The 16629-nt window shown below is 39.6% G+C and overlaps 1 protein-coding gene across 1 annotated transcript in view; it reads left to right on the top strand.

The window, feature by feature from the left end:
- The window catches only part of LOC139531744 (activin receptor type-2B-like), a 63806-nt gene extending 57747 nt beyond the window's left edge, over nucleotides 1-6059 (top strand). Inside the window, exon 11 of the mRNA XM_071328507.1 lies at nucleotides 5735-6059. Within this exon, the coding sequence (XP_071184608.1) occupies nucleotides 5735-5929 (195 nt within the window). The 3' untranslated portion in view covers nucleotides 5930-6059. The remainder of the gene's footprint in view (nucleotides 1-5734) is intronic.
- Nucleotides 6060-16629: the final 10570 nt, after the last annotated feature.

The following is a 16629-nucleotide window of genomic DNA, read 5'->3' as shown; positions in this document are numbered from 1 at the left end:
AGTACATTTTGTAAGAGCTAGGCTTGACGTTAATTATTATGACCAAGTGATGGGGAACTGACATAGTGGAGAGAAATTGAACATCTAGCTTGTAATAGACAGAGTTCAACCATTTTCTTCTCTCTCCTATGTAAAGAGATATTCCCTCTGTAAAGATTTAGGATGCAAAGTTGAGAGCTTAATGGTATTGGGGTAGAGGTAACCTTAGAGATATAGTGCAGTACTGAGCTCAAACATTTGTATCTCAGCACATTCCCACAGGCAATGAAACAAGGTGCCTAAATGCGTGTTACATTTAACACACAGGTCTGGGGTATTAGGGTTAATTTTGTGGAGCTTAACGTGGGTGGGATATATGTTGTCATTATCCAATTGTATTGCAGCAATCTCAGGCAGGTGTTTCTGTATCTGAGCGTTAGAGCATATCATACCCCAGTCCTCTGCTGAAATATCTTCCTGCATATCTTGTATCCACTGAAGTCTCTTACTATCAGAGTTGTCTTTATGTGTAGCTACCATTTTCCCATATAATGATGTCATCTGACCTCTCCCATAACACATATTAACAGAGAGCGTTTCTAAAGTGGTCAAAGGAGGTTGTAGGGCAGATTGTTGTAGACTGGAAAGAATAAAGCTTCTCAATTGTCAGTATTTGAAAAAATGCTTTCGTGTTAAGTTAAATCTTACCTTTTAGTTCTTCAAACATGAGCCCCTTTTCATTGTATAAATCCATTACTTTAACAATACCTTTTCTTGCCCATTCTTTAAGGTGTAAAATTGTCATTGCACCAAATTGGTGTAAAACTGGATAATACAGGGGATTGGCCCAGATATTTCTGTACTTCGTGCCATATAGTTATGGTGTTTGTTAAAAAGGGATTAGTAGTATTCTTCTTTAGCTTCTTAAATGGAGCAGAGTACAAATATCCATCCAAAATTAAGCCTTTTGTGTACAGCATTTCAGTCTGCAGCCAGGGTAAGTATGGTTTCTTAGAGAACCAAAACATTGCAGCCCAGTAATACCACTGTAGGTTTGAAGTTGCAACCCCCCTCTGTCATAGGTCAAATAAAGAAGAGAAAGTCTAAACCTTGGTTTTCTGTTGTTCCAGATACAATTTGGAAGTATCTTTCTGAACTTTGGGAGAAATAAAAAGGTGGAGGAGCCAGAAGAATTTATTGAAATGGATAAAACATTTGGGCAGGATATTCATCTTAATGATATTTATTCTACCAATAATAGATCTAGGCAATGATGTCCATCTGTTGATGGGTTCTGTTGCACTCATTACCATGGGTTCATCATTTGTTGAACTCAAGGAGCTTATTTCTGGTGTGATTTTAATACCAAGATAAGTGAAACCTTGTTCTCTATTCACCAAAGGATGCTGTACAACTGGATGCAGTCTTTCTTGCTTGTTGAGGAAAAGGATAGAAGATTTGGTTTTACTAACTTTCAACCCAGAAAACTGCCCAAAGTTATAAATTAAATTGGAGAGAGAAGAGAGAATTCTTTAGATCTGCTAGGAATAAGAGAGTATTATCAGCATACAGGGCCACTCGATGTTCAAAATCCGATTTTATAATTCCACTAATTGACGGGTGGGACCTTACTGCAATTGCAAAGGGTTCAAAGCTAAAGGAAATAATCCTGGACTGGCTGGACATCCTTGTCTCGTCCCCTGAAAAAACTTAAGGTTGTGAGATCAAGTTGTTAGTGTCAACTTCTGCAGTGGGGTCTGTATATCATATCTTAATCCATTTACAGAAGTAGTTCCCAAACCCAAATCTCTTAAGCACTTCAAATAAATAAGACCACTCAACTCTATCGAATGCCTTCTCTGCATCAAGGTAGAGTATGGCAGTATCAGGGGACTGCACTATGTTTAGTACTCTCCTCACATTGTGAAAACCTTGATGGTTTTTCACGAAGCCATTTTGGTCTTTGTGTATTATATGGGAGCACTCTATCCAATCTCCTGGCTAAAGCTTTAGCAATCATTTTTGAGTCGGAGTTCAGAAGAGAAATTGGTCTAACTTTCACGTTTTGTCTGGGTTTTATCACGCTTCAGCATAAGAGTGATTAAAGGTGAAACAACCTTGCTGAAAGGATTCAGCATACATATCCAAAAGTGGACCTAGAAGTTTGTCCTTAAATATCTTCTAAATATCTATTGGGAGCCCATCTGGACCTGCCATTTTACCTCCATTCATATTTGAAATAGCATCAGATATTTCAACACCATCCAATTACTTTTTCCAGATCTAATTTTGTGTCTTTTGAAATAGAGGGAAAATCAAGACCATCCCAAAATTATGTCTGATTAGTTAAGTTCTCAGGAGATTCAGAGTTGTAAAGTGTGTCGTAGTAGGAACCAAATGTTTGGTTTATTTCTACAGGCTCCATTGATAATTGTCCTTGTAAATAATGAATTGCATTAATGGCTCTGTCTGAATTTAACTTCTTCTTAATGCACCAGGCAAGCAATTTACCAGGTTTTCCACCTTGATCATAGGACTGCTTCAGCCTCGTTAAGCTGTTTGTGGCCTTTGAGGGGGGAAGTTCTTCATACTGAGCTTTAAGAACAAATAATTCCTTGTTCACGTCTTCTGAGTTATCCAAAAGAGCTTCCCTCTCGAATTTTCAGATTTTGCTGTCCATCTGATTTGAAACTGGTAAAAGTCTTGGTCCTGTAACCATCTGGGATGCAAACGTCATCTAGAAGATCCTTTTACTAGTTTTGTATCCCTATAGAATAATGACACAGGGGAATGGTCACTCCGAACAATACCATCATATCCATTTCCTGCTACATTGGGAAGCAATCAGCAAGAAACATAAAAGTTGTTTATACGAGAATATGATTTAAATGTCAACGAGTAACATGAATACGCCTTTTTACTCGGGTTCTGAGTTCTGCGAGTGTGAAGAGGAGTGATCTAGATGAGGATCAAAAGTGCAATTAAAATCCCCTGCCATTAGACTCCCTTCCTGGTAAAGTCCTATCAATAGAAAAACATTCTCAAAGAATTTGGGATTATCATCATTAGGACCATAAACATTAACCAGATTAATACGATCATTCAAAAGAGTTCCCTGTATCAAAATGTATCTACAAGCTGTATCAGTTATAATATTATCCACTTGAAACGGAACAGAATTTTAAAAAACATAACACCACGAGAATGAGAAAAGAAACGGAATACTATTACCTGCCCTTGCCACCTCCTGCGTACTTTAAATAGGTCATCCTTCAACAAGTGAGTTTCTTGTAGAAACACAATACAGGAATGAAGTTGTTTAAACCTAGTAATAACCCTTTTAAGCTTGGATAGTTTACTCCATGGACATTCCACAAAGTACATTTCAGTTTTACATTTGAAGTCATTTAACCAAAGATGTAAACATGGAAAAAGCTATAGCATAAAGGCATATCTAAAATATGTTTAGTAACCACAAGGACCGCCTTAATATTTTGTAGTGAGGAAAATATGTAAAGATCTGTTGGAAAGAACATAAATATATCCTAACAGGAAAATACTGAACCCCATTCCCTTGTCTTCCCTTGTCTCCCTAACCGAGACACCCAACGGACGACTGATCCGTTACAGGGAGCGGTCTAACCAATGTGACGCTTAACAAAACAGTGTCTCCTGCCTTCTCTCGGCCATTACTCCTCATGAACAAAAAAGGCATATCTTGCAAGATGTTGTGTGAAATATCACACAAAAAGGCATATCTAGGAAGATATGTGAAATATCACGTAGTATTTGTTTGAAAAGTAGCGAAGAATAGCTCCACCTAAAACAGTAACACTAGTTAGTGAACCCTAACTAACGTTACAATATGGACAGTCCAAAATAGTTGTAGATGATCCACAACGTAGGGTCTGCTGCTAGTAGCTACCAAGTAGCAAAATGGCCCATACATATAGCGTTAACGTAGTATGCCATAGTAAGTTTATAAACCCCCAAAAAGTATCAAAGATCAGAAATGAACAGGACACTTGAGATAAAGCGATACCATTGAATATGTGCTACGTTACCAAAAGACCCTTGCACATGATGTTGATGTCAGGCTTGCACGTGATCATCAATAATTTTAGTCCAAGGATATGATTGAAACTTAAGTCATCATATAAAGTAGTCCCGATGCTTCTCTGTGGTCCAGGATGAATAAGGTCCCGATGTGTCCGTTGACATGGAGCTAAGCATCTTGTCTGACATTTTAGTGTTTTATGTAATCCAATGGAAGAGAGCGATTAACATAATTAAACTTAACATGACGTCCAATGCTCAATGGACAGCTATCTCGCCTGTCATATAGAACAAACTGAGCTAACTGATGATCACATAGTCTACAAATAATATAAGGAAACTGAGTGGGCTAGCTCGCCATATTATTCACTTAACTGTTTTGCTAGCTACAGTACTACAGTAGCAACTAATAGATTAGCTAATGTTAGTTAGCTTGCCAACAGACATAATCCAAGGTGGTTTAATTCTCCGTAGTCCAGAGTGGTGGTAAACTTCACAGCGGCAACATGACTAGGAAGAAGATTCACATTGTATGCCACAGATGAACGCCTTGGCTTGAGAGGGAGATTCAAACTCGTGTGACCGTCGATTGTAAGTCAGACGTAGTTTAGCTGGGAAGGCTATTCCAAAGGCAATGTTGAGGGACCTGAGCTGGCGTTTCACCCCATCGTAGCCTTTTCTATTTTGGTGCAGGTCCGCGGATAGGTCAGGGAAGAACATGATCTCTTGGTCCCCGTACATCACCTTGCCCATACATAGACCTGGCTTTCTGCATCACAAAGTTGAGAAACTTAATGATAAGGACTCAGAGGGGTGGTTTCTCGGGCCTGTAGGAACCTGAAGCGATGGGCTCTTTCAATGCGCAGGGGGTCCGGAAAGTTGTCCGGCCCCAATGCCTCGGTAAGCCATCTCTCTCTCTCTCTTGCAACTACGTTACCTTTTTCCACTTTTTGGGGTAGATTAACCAGTCTCAAATTAGACCTCCTGTGGTGGTTCTCGAGTGAGCTTAGTTTTGAAGTAAGGTACGCGACCTGTTTATCCAACTTTACGGTCATTGATTTGAAAGGGACGACAGTAACTTCCACCATGCTAATGCGTTCCTCTGATTTGTCCATGCGCGTGAAGTAGTCTTGATGGTCACGTTTAACCTCACCAATCCCTGTTAGGACACCTTCGAGTTTGATTAAAAAGTCTGCCCTCATGGCAAAGATTGCTTCCAAAACCCCTTGGTTCTGGTTTAGGTCGTCTACATCGTTGGTTGTCATGTCGGACACGTGGTGTGAGGAGCTTGCAGGGCTAACTGGGTTAGTAGAGCTGGCTGAATTAGCAGGGCTAACTGGTCTAACCTGGACCACGTTGTCGATGTGATATGTTCTTCTTGTTTTAGGAGGACTGTGTTTAAGTCAATTCATAATGGATGTAGATATGCCTGACATTGTCCAAGAAAATTGCTGTTTGTGACGAGGATTTAAAATAAGAGATTAAAAGAAGTTTAGCCGAAATTGGCAGGAGAGCACTAAAAACATGTCCGCTCAGTTCAACGACATAACTACGCCCCCGTCCTGTTAATACACATTTAATACATCTAACAAACACTGAATAAGATGTTAATACATGTAATAAACACTTAAATAACACTAAATAAACAGATTGGTTTTGCTAAGTGCTGAGTTCCTGTCCTAACTGATGTGTCTCCCAGGGCCTGGAGTCGATGTGTGAGACGATAGAGGAGTGCTGGGACCATGACGCGGAGGCGCGCCTCTCTGCTGGCTGCGTGGAGGAGCGGATCTCGCAGATCCGCCGGCTGACCAGCCCCCCTACCTCGGACTGCCTGGTCTCCATGGTGACCTCTGTCACCAACGTGGACTTGCCACCCAAAGAGTCCAGTATCTGAGTCTCAACCCGACCACCACCAACCCTCCCAACGCAGAGCGACAAGCAAGCATACAAAACCACCGTCGTCATCTTCTTCTTAAGCCTCAGAAAAAGCCTCAGAAAAAAACATGAATGCAGCTGCTATTTTATCCTGACATTTATTTTTCTATTAATTATTATTTTTTATTTCCGATCGGATCACTATTACCAGCACACTTCTTCGATACTGTTGTTTTTTTTTTATCAATAAAGGACAAAAAAAGCTAAATGGACATCTCAAAAGCGCATTCAGGTGCCGACTTATGAATGCTGACAAGGTGCAGGTACCTCAGATGTTTTCAGCTCTCAGTTTCTTTGGGTTTAGTTTATTCCTCTTTTTCTGTCTTCTGGACAGGATTGCCTGTGACAGAACCAACCAACTCACCCACCAACCAAGCAACCATCTACCACGTTGGACAATACAACAATGCTGCAAAAACCTTGTAGGAACATTAAGACTGTTACACACAACTAACCTTCCTCAAGGGATTTTAGTTTTCAGAAAACATTTCCTTTCCGACAGCGTGTCCCATACAAACCTTCGGAACTAACGGGTGTCTCTAGAACACAGGGAAAAGTGGAAAACAACTGGACTCATTTCTTTTAGGTTTTTTCTGTGTTCAGACTGGTGACTATGGATGGGGTTGGCTACAGCATTCTTATGAGTGAATGTTGAAAAGTTCAAAAGGAAATGGCTTACATTCAGAGATTGGACATCACATCATCTGGATAGTGCATTTGGTATGGAACTACTTCTCAGGTAACCAGTCTCAAGGGGCAGGAGATGTTGATTTGAGGTGATATCGCAACGCGTCCCATAAAGTAGGGCGAGAGCCACAACCGCCGCCCTTGAGTGATCGGAGGGGGCAAACTTTAGTGGGAGGGGCTTTTCTGACTTGGTTTAGAGCCTTTTTATCTGAGATCAAAATGGAGTCAACACGGAACGTGCCCAAACAACTACAAAAAACACAATCGGTGCAAGACCCTGGTGAAGATATGTATGCATTTTGGGTGTGTGTGTGTGTTTGCGTGTGACTACTTGTGCAGTGAGAGTGACTGAGTGTGTGTGTGTAGCGAAGAGGGATGGAGATTAAGACCATAAAAAGTTTCAGCCGTAAACATCTGAAAATGAGTTAAATGTATTTTTGTTCCGTTTTTTTCTTCTCCTTTATTTCAGTCAGTATATTGGACATTGGGAGCTAAGGACCTAGACTCTTCTCCAGAGGCCCATCCTAGGCCTCAGCAAAAGCCTATATCCTTCACTAGTGTTGAGCGGGAGGGAATACAGTTGAATCATCACTGCCTGGTCCCTTTGTTATTTACCTCTTTCACACAGGGACCAAACTTAGTTTGGACCGGGTAGGTCCTGCATTGTAGAACCGTTTTCGACAGGGCACTGAGCGTAACAAGCGGTTTAAACTTAACTTCATTACGATTAGTTACACATTCTCGTTCATTAGAAGGAAAAAAATTAACTGAAAACGAACATGGAACTCTTTTTGTCTTAAAAGTGGCACGCAAGAAACCACATTTCCGTATGCCATAATGTAACAGTGAATGTCCACAATGCTGCTGTTTCAACTCAAAGATGATATATGTCTGTTCCTTTTTTTCTGTGCATTACACGTGCAACTCTCAGTAGTAAAGGAAACATGCATAAAACAGCAAAAGTCATGTCTACCAACGTACAAGGCTTCCGAGGTGAACAATAACATCTAGTAGAGAGAAAACATAAAACGAAACGCAAAAAAAACAAAAAACATTAATGAACCACAGACCACCTCAAACCAGAAATACCTCAGACTTTTCTATGTGTATGAGTTCTGTTATATATTTTGTTAGTTGTGTTGACTTGTATTAAGTATATTTTAATGTGAGTTTTTTTGGCTTTTATGATTAGGGAGTTTTGGAAAAATAGTGCTACCACAACATGTTGTATAAATGAAAGAAAATAGTGTAAATAGCTGTATACAGTTGTAGAATTCTCCCAATATATGACACCTAGGCATTATTCATGATTTGTGCTGGCTCCCCCCAACTATTTTTTCCCTCTCCGTTACCTAAAGGGACATTGAACCTTGTATTCGGTTTTTCTCCCAAAAAACTAATATTCAACCACCACCACCGTGTCTCACCTGTAATATTTTTGCATATCCCATGATATACCTTGGGTTTGTCATTGCTTTTAAAATGTATTTTAATGACTTATCCCATTCCTCTATTAAAAAAAAAAGAAGAAAGCATTTATACAGAAAAGACTAATTGAGAACTATGAGATACCATTGAATTTCCTTATACAAAGCAACGCATCTCCAAATTAGTTTCTCTCTCGATTTATAGCGTTCTAACTTTTTAAAGCATAGTCATATTTTTATGAAATTGTTCTCAATTGATGATTGATTTGATAGCGCCTTCAGGGGGGGGGGGGGGTAGTGTCCCTGGATTCTCATCCCTTCATCTCCTTTCCTCACACATTGACTGACAAGAGACACCGTGGCGGCGGCTTCAGCACCTTAACACTACATCCTACAGACGAGAGCTTTAAGTTATTATTCACGGTGTCATACGTTCTTTTAAGGTTCTACATCGCTTAGCAGCGTTCCACATGTGTGTAAGTGGAACCATGTGCGCAGAGTCTTTCAGGGTGTTTTAGGGATACCCATGGAGAAGTGAGAGCATTGAGACACTCATGACTTCAATCTCTTGTCATCATGAACCCCAGTGATTGATGTGGGCCTGCAGATCGCTGCGATCCAGCTGCTTTGAGTAGGAAAACCACAGCTAGCTTTATTTGAGCTTTTGGGCTGAGGAAACTTTAACATGTATTTAGGTCTACTTTTCAAGGAGCCCCACTTTTTCTGTAATATTTGCCAAGATGGCAAGAAGATAATTTCTCATTCTGCCAAGGTAGAATGAACACTTTTTAGTGTCTCTGGATTGACTCCCCACCATTTTATCATTAACCAGGATGGAGTTATTCTTGCTTTGATTTCAATGCCCTGTTAGCAAATCAGGGTTATGTTTGTGTCAAATGATCAGGTTAGTGTTTGATGTCTATCTTTTCAGGAAGCTTATTGTAACACAATATGGTTTACAGTATTTCTGCTATAAATGTAATGGGATCAAGAAATTGCAAGTTTGGATATAAATGTAGCAAGCAATATCTACAGCAATAGTCCTACATATTGTTTCTGGTATGACAGAATAACCTCATAGGTACTGCAATAGGCCCTTGAGCTAGCGACCAACCAAAACATCTTGTTCAAGATGCGCTTTGTTGTCAAGAGGAAGGTTGGTGGGTTTGCTGATCCCAAGTCATGGTCGTAATGCTTGTTGAGTTATGATTGGTTTACCTTCTGTTATAGACCTTTGACCATGAAAAACATGTAGCCAAATTCTTTGCACCTAAGTCTGAAAGAAGGGGAACCAAAGTCTTAATTTTTTTCTATATTTGAGAGAGTTGTAATGTGTCCCCACTCTCACTTTCTGTTTATGTGGAACAGCGGAGACAAAATCTTTCTGTCCTATGATCCTTTGACTTTGATGATTTGAGACGCTAGACAAAATAATCTGACGTTTTTTCCTTGCTTTGAGATTTTTGCAACCTTTTCCAGAGTTAAGTGGATTCATTTGATGGGGAGGGAGTGTCAGTGCAGGGAGTAAGGTCTACAAAGTGAGTTGTTAGACTTCCAAAATGAAAGCTCTAAAGTTTCTTTCCAAATAGTGGCCCGTTGCACTCTCAGCATTACATATGCCGTGCGGTCTTAAGGGTTTAATTCTTTAAAAAATGTTGGGGTCACTTATGATGAATTATGCAATACCAATCGGTGGTTTTAAAGTTTTAGCCACAATGGGAAAGGCAAGTATTACTCTGGTCTTTCATCATTGTCTGGGTTTTTACTCTGGTGCCATTTTAATGATTCTACCGTCACTCTAGTTTAGTCTTTTATCTGAGAGCAGGACTTGACACATCTTTCCAAATGAATATTTTAGCTTTAGTGCATTGGACATAGGGTAAAATCAGTGATCTATTATTACCAATACTCACATTTGGGTTCATGATGACAAAGCTGAAGTCTTGGAATACAAACAGCATGTAATATCAGTAACATTGCTATTGCTGGAGCTTTGGACTAAAATCCTGAGGTGTTCTGATGTTGTGCCTTTTATTTTCCTCATCGTCGTTGCTGAAGCCACTGCTGCGGCGCCCCTCTTTGTTTATTTGTTATTAGTACCTGACAAAAAAATGCTATATATATATATATAATCTAATATAAAAATCTTAAAAAGTGACCAGCTGTAATTCTGGATGCAGTCTTAGATCCAGGTTGTTCAGGAACCAATTACCTCAGACCTCACGTGAAACAGTGTTGCTAGCTGGATAGTCGTCGATACTACAGAAAAACGATGTACACTTTCGTCATACCAACAGGAAACCTCGTTTGTACTGGTGTAACATGTATGATCCACCCCTTGACAATGTGAAAACCCTCTTCCTTTCCGAGCTTCTCGCCTCTAGTTTTCAACAGCAAAGAAATTGTATTGTATGGAAAACCATGTTCAAGTGCTTCCTCTGCTACTTTCCCAACTGAAATTGTTAGTGTACACTGGTTTGACAGCTCACTCTGTCATCTGACAGAACTGAAGAAGAAAAAAACATTCAATTGGCTGAGATTTCATTATAGTCCTGTCTAGCTCACTAAAAAAGCCCTAACAACACTAATTGCCATTGTACCCTTAGATTGGTCATCAATCCCTCTTAGACGTCTACTTCTTTTTACTTTACCCAACTCTCTATGAGCATCTTTTAGTGTTATTACGTTAATTATTTACTGTGCATGGACAGTCACTCAGGCCATGTGAACGTTACCTCGTTTTCCAAGAGATCAGTGTTCAGGTCTTGTGTCAAACAGCAGCAGCGAGCTGTGAGCCCGGGCAATCGACTTACCCTCAAGTATTAAGACCTTCCCCAGCAGGGGAGAACTATTGATTCTAAATGCCAATGACTAAACGCTAAGAACGTCCAATATATTTGTAGCCTCTGGGTTAGTAGAGCTTGCTACTCTATGCTTTAAAAAGCCACTTCCATACAGTGCCAGTTTCTTTCGCTCCTTTAAAACCAGGTGGAATTGCTGTTGGTAAACAATGTCAATGTGGATTTTTTTTTCTTTTCTCACTCAGAAGAGCTCATCAGTGGCTCTTTGCACATGGAAGTGTTCAAACAAATCTGAAAAACTATTCCACTGCAAAGGCCTGATTCACAATGTCTTTCTTCCAAGACCCACCAAAACAAGGGTGCAGGATTCGGCAAACGGGTCAAGGGGAGTTTCTTGTTTTGTCAAGGTCTTATTTAAAAGTGATGTTTCTATACCAGGATACGTGAAATGTAAATGTTGTAGGTTATGTTTCACTATTGTAGCTAAATTGTAGAACAGAGATGGCTTGTACTACTGATTTTAACATAAATATACTCAAATAAATCTGTATAAGATAAAATGTATACGGAGAGTTGAGATTGTTGCTGTAACCCCTCTTTTGGATTGAAGAATATGTTTAAAAGTTTTATGTATATGAAATGCCCTGGAAAAATCCAACATCCATTGTATTGCCGTAATGACATGAGGACTTTTTGAACGATCAGTGTAACATAGTTCTTTAATTTGCAGTGGATCATTGTTCCTTTTTACTGTGGTAATTTTAGAACTCATTATCCAAGTAGATTTGCCTAGTTGTTGGGGTGTGGTTGTTTCTACTCTGCACTTGGTGCCAGAATAAACCAGTATGAATGTAGTATTTGCCCAGTGTGAAACAACTACACCCTGACTGTTAGAGAAAAAATACTAGAATGGATTATTTCAATTGTATCTTTTTGTATATGAAAGTAAACAATAAAATACTGTTAAAGCATTTGATTGCATGTTCCTACTTTATTGTATATGTGTTGTCCATTTAGAATGACCGTTCATCAGAATGATGTTTTCTAATGTGCTAGGATGTTAATCATCACACCATAATAGAAAGAGACATTCTATCAATCACAAGTTTTTGTGATAATGTTGCGTGTGTTTTGTGTAGCCACAGTGGCCTTGAAGGGAGCTGACAATGTTTATTCTCTGGAATTCTGGAATTCTAAAATGCTCTACCTGCAGTGAACTACCATGCAGGAGTGGGCTAAATGCCTCATCTATTGATACTTACACAAGATTACTGCACATTCTAGCATATATGCAAATGAAATATGTGAACTCTCCAAGGCTCTTCTATGGAATGTCCTAAAGGAACTTTATATTAAAGCACAGCAGCAATTTAGTGATTTCTTTGACTATTCTCAATTTGTTCTTGCTTGAGGTAGTGTAGCCTATTCAAGTGCTTTGTGCTAACCTTGTCCCCAGGCTCAGTTGCTACCACATAAATATAACATGTTATTGTGTCATGATACGCTGAAAATCTATACATAATTTTTTTATTTTGACTTTGAATCTAGGCGCTCCATACAAACACACCCTGTGGTTTGGTTATGTGATAGGCTAAATCTATTGATCGGTGATGAAAAGGGCATTCTATAGTGCTTGATTGTAGTTTCAATGAAATGCAAAACGTGTTGATAGAAATTCAAACTTTTATCCAGAAATCCAAGACCAGTAAATTCCTTTACTGCCACTCTGTTTATACCCCTGCCACCAGAGGGCAATGTTTATATTTCTAGTACTTCCTTCACTAAGCATACGTTGTTGTTGACCACACGTGTTTCAAGTTCAATAGTTTCAAAGAAAGCTCATTGGAAAACAAAACCAACCGGCAACTTGATTAGCGTCATGGCAGCAACATATAGACTTCCGGTTTTCCTATTTTGCCTTAAGTGTTAGATACAAAATATATTTTGCAGCTTTGTAACATCATTTTAATATTATGCACTACCCCAAATTATAACTACATCGTGAAAAATCTAAACTAAAAATCTAAACAGATTACTACTTTATAAAATATATATAATATTATACATTGAGAAATGGTTAAATGAATGTAAAGAACATAAGATTCTACAGACCCTATTGAGTAATCCCAACCCCACTTTTACTTCAGCACCTAGAATAGTTTTCTTTCTACACTGAACAAAAATATAAATGCAACATGTAAAGTGTTGGTCCCATGTTTCATGAGCTGAAATAAAAGATTCCAGAAATGTTCCATACGCACAAAAAGCTTATTTCTCTAAAATGTGGTGCACACATTTGTTTACATCCCTGTTAGTGAGCATTTTTCCTTTGCCAAGATAATCCGTCCACCTGACAGGTGTGGCATATCAAGAAGCTGATTAAACAACATGATCATTACACAGGTGTACCTTGCGCTGGGGACAGTAAAAGGCCACTTTAAAATGTGTGGTTTTGTCACACAACAATGCCACAGATTTCTCAAGTTTGGAGGGAGCATGCAATTGGCATGCTGACTGCAGGAAAATGTAATGTTCATTTACCTACCATAAGCCGCCTCCAACGTTGTTTTAGAGAATTTGGCAGTGCGTCCAACCGGCCTGACAACTGCAGACCGGATGGAAACACGCCAGCTCAGGACCTCCACATCCGGCTTCTTCACCTGCGGGATCGTCTGGGGGGGTATTTCTGTCTAATAAAGGCCTTTTGTAGGGAAAAACTCATTCTGATTGGGTGGGCCTGGATGCCAAGTGGGTGGGCCTGTGCCCACCCAGGGCTGCACCCCTGCCCAGTCATGTGAAATCCATAGATTAGGGCCTAATGAATTTATTTCAATTGACTGATTTCCTTATATAAACTGTAACGTGGTAAAATCTTTGAAATTGTTACATGTGTTTTTGTTCTATATATAAACTAATATGTAATTTATAGGCCTATAGTGTATTGCATTGGGACCAATGGAGTGGGTGGAGTAGAAAGTGTTGCTGGGAATATAGACCTCAACTCTTTTTATTTCAACAAAACAAGCACTGGTGACAAAACATTTTAGAACGTTTGCAGCGCGCTGGTTTTCAAAGCATTACTCTGTTAGAGATGAGCTAAAGCTGCAACAAGAGGGGAGAAATGGTCAACAATGCTGGCCATATCAACATTTTTTATTTTTACATTTCTGAATTGATATTTGGCTGTTATGGTAAATGAGGGACAATAAGTAGCTAGCCACAATGACGTTCATTTTGAGAAGTCAGTTAACTTTTAAACTACCTTGGGTATAGCTAGCTAGCTACTAGTGTAACAGTATAACTTTAGACCGTCCCCTCGCCCCGACTCGGGCGCGAACCAGGGACCCTCTGCACACATCAACAACGGTCGCCCACGAAGCATCGTTACCCATCACTCCACAAAGGCCGCGGCCCTTACAGAGCAAGCGGAAACCCTACTTCAAGTCTCAGAGCAAGTGACGTAACCGATTGAAATGCTATTAGCGCACACCACCGCTAACTAACTAGCCATTTCACATCCGTTACACTAGCAACATTGCTAAAATGAATTAAATAAAATGTTACCTGTAATGCCCATCTCATGTAGTTTAATTGTCATCTCCTTATTTTCCCACTGTACCTAAATTACAAGGGATGGATTTGCACTAAACAATTTTATGTCAGCACTTAAAAGGCCAAATCTGGTATATGTTTTGCCTCATATTCATTGTCTACTGGTATCATTTTACATTGAGCATATAGCTCAACATGTAAACAATGTGTGAGGTTCGCTATTCTCTGCTTCAGATGACAGATGTCCATAAGGTCAATAATGCCATCATACTCTATCTAGGTTTATGGCTGCATTGGCAACGCATGCCATGTGAAAAGCTGAAAAATGTATTCACATAACAGATATACTGAGAGAGAGTGACAATCAAATAAAACAGATTGGAGATCTTCAAAGAATCAACACTTCATGATTCTTCTCATGATTTCAACATGTACAAATAAGATCATATGTAAAGATTAGACATCTTAGTCTAAACAACAATAGGTACTTGAGTAGTAACAAGTAGGCTATTATTACAAAAGCATCATTTAAGGTGAACCAAAAAAACTCCATACCAGTGGTGGCTAACCTTGCTCCACTGTTCCCTGATCTACTGGGTTAGCAGATTTATATTCCAGCCTAGCAATATCCTGCTTGATTATCAGGTGTATTATTGCTGGGCTGAAAGAAAACCCTGCATATCCAGCAGACCTCCAGCAGGGTTGGCCTGCTCCAATTGCAATATGTTTATACATTTTGTGTGATGTTTAACTGTATTTATGCATACAATATTTGCTAACATAGGTAGGCCTACACATGGCATATAGGATATACCCTTAATCTCTTAGGACATTCATTGGGACTTCTCTCTTCATTGCAATCAGGCTTTACGTATCTGAGGACATAGACTTTACATAGACTGGAACTGGAGAATATTGTCATAATGTCCTCCAACGTAATTAACTCACCCTATCCAGGTCTACTGTACACTCCCTTTACTGACAGATGGAGCTGCAATTTCACCCTCTCCCATGGCTGTTATCTACAAATGCATTTGGAGTCTGTATTTTTAATTTACAATGATTACATCAAGATAGCTAGTTAATAAGAAGTTAGCTAGCTGATGACACTTAATTCACTTTGCAAATTTTAGAGCTACCAGCTCAGTTGAGTTAGCCTACGACGTGGACTACTGTAGCCAGCTAGCTAATAATACATCGTTTTTTTTTACTTTAAAAAAAATGCATTCTCCCACTGCCTGGTTTTTGTGTCCTTACAAAAACAAAATTATGTTCAACCTTCACAATATTTTTGGTGGCAGCAAAGCGCAGCAATGTGGACTAATGGAATGGGGGGAGAAAGGTGTGTTTGTCACCAGAGCGGTTTAGAACGTGCCCGCGTGCTGCTCTCTCCTCTCGCTCACGTTACTCAGCCGATAGCTCTACTGCTCTCTCAACACACACACACCCCTCCGGCCCTCCCCACCACTCACTCAACAACAGCCTGGCAGTCAGCAGCAGGTCACAGTGAAATATATACATTTTTAAGAGAAAACAACAAAAAACCTGCGACAAAAAAACATTCACACGCGACATCGTTTTCAAAGTAGCCCATTTAACAGGAAAACCGCGGACATGGCAACACTGCTGGAATCTAGCAGAGGCAACAACTACATGGACGGAACATTGACTCACATGACATACAGCACCCCCTTCTACGGGCGTGTAAGGGGAGGGTTCTTGAAATGTAACATCCAATCAAAATATTGCGGCTGGGAGCCAGCGGACCATTCAAACCGTTTTTGCTATAGAACGTTCTCCAGACTTCCAAGGGAGATATGACAACGACGTGATTTGGGAGGTATGGCAAGACGAGACTACATTGGGACGAATGGAGTGGGGGAGTAGAAAGTGCTGCTGGGCACATAGACCTCAGTCCCCCATTAAATAACATGTATAGATTCTACATTCTCTAGTGAGTAACCTCAACCCCACTTTTACTTCAGCACCTGGAGTAGTTTTCTAAGCCAATACGTAAGTCAATATAATAACATCATAATAATATAATAAGCCAATATGTACTGTATTGCAAATACAGTGTATTTCATTGGGGCATTTATTTGACACCTATAAAAGTGCAAATGTCACTTAAATATAAACAAATATGGATCATTGTTCATATTTAGACTAGTCATTTTCACATATCGTGAACG

This window comes from Salvelinus alpinus, chromosome 10, assembly GCF_045679555.1.
Source record: "Salvelinus alpinus chromosome 10, SLU_Salpinus.1, whole genome shotgun sequence".
In the NCBI taxonomy this organism is placed as follows: Eukaryota; Metazoa; Chordata; class Actinopteri; order Salmoniformes; family Salmonidae; genus Salvelinus; species Salvelinus alpinus.
The sequence above is the reverse complement of the archived record's forward strand: the minus strand, read 5'-3'. Positions and strand labels throughout refer to the sequence as shown.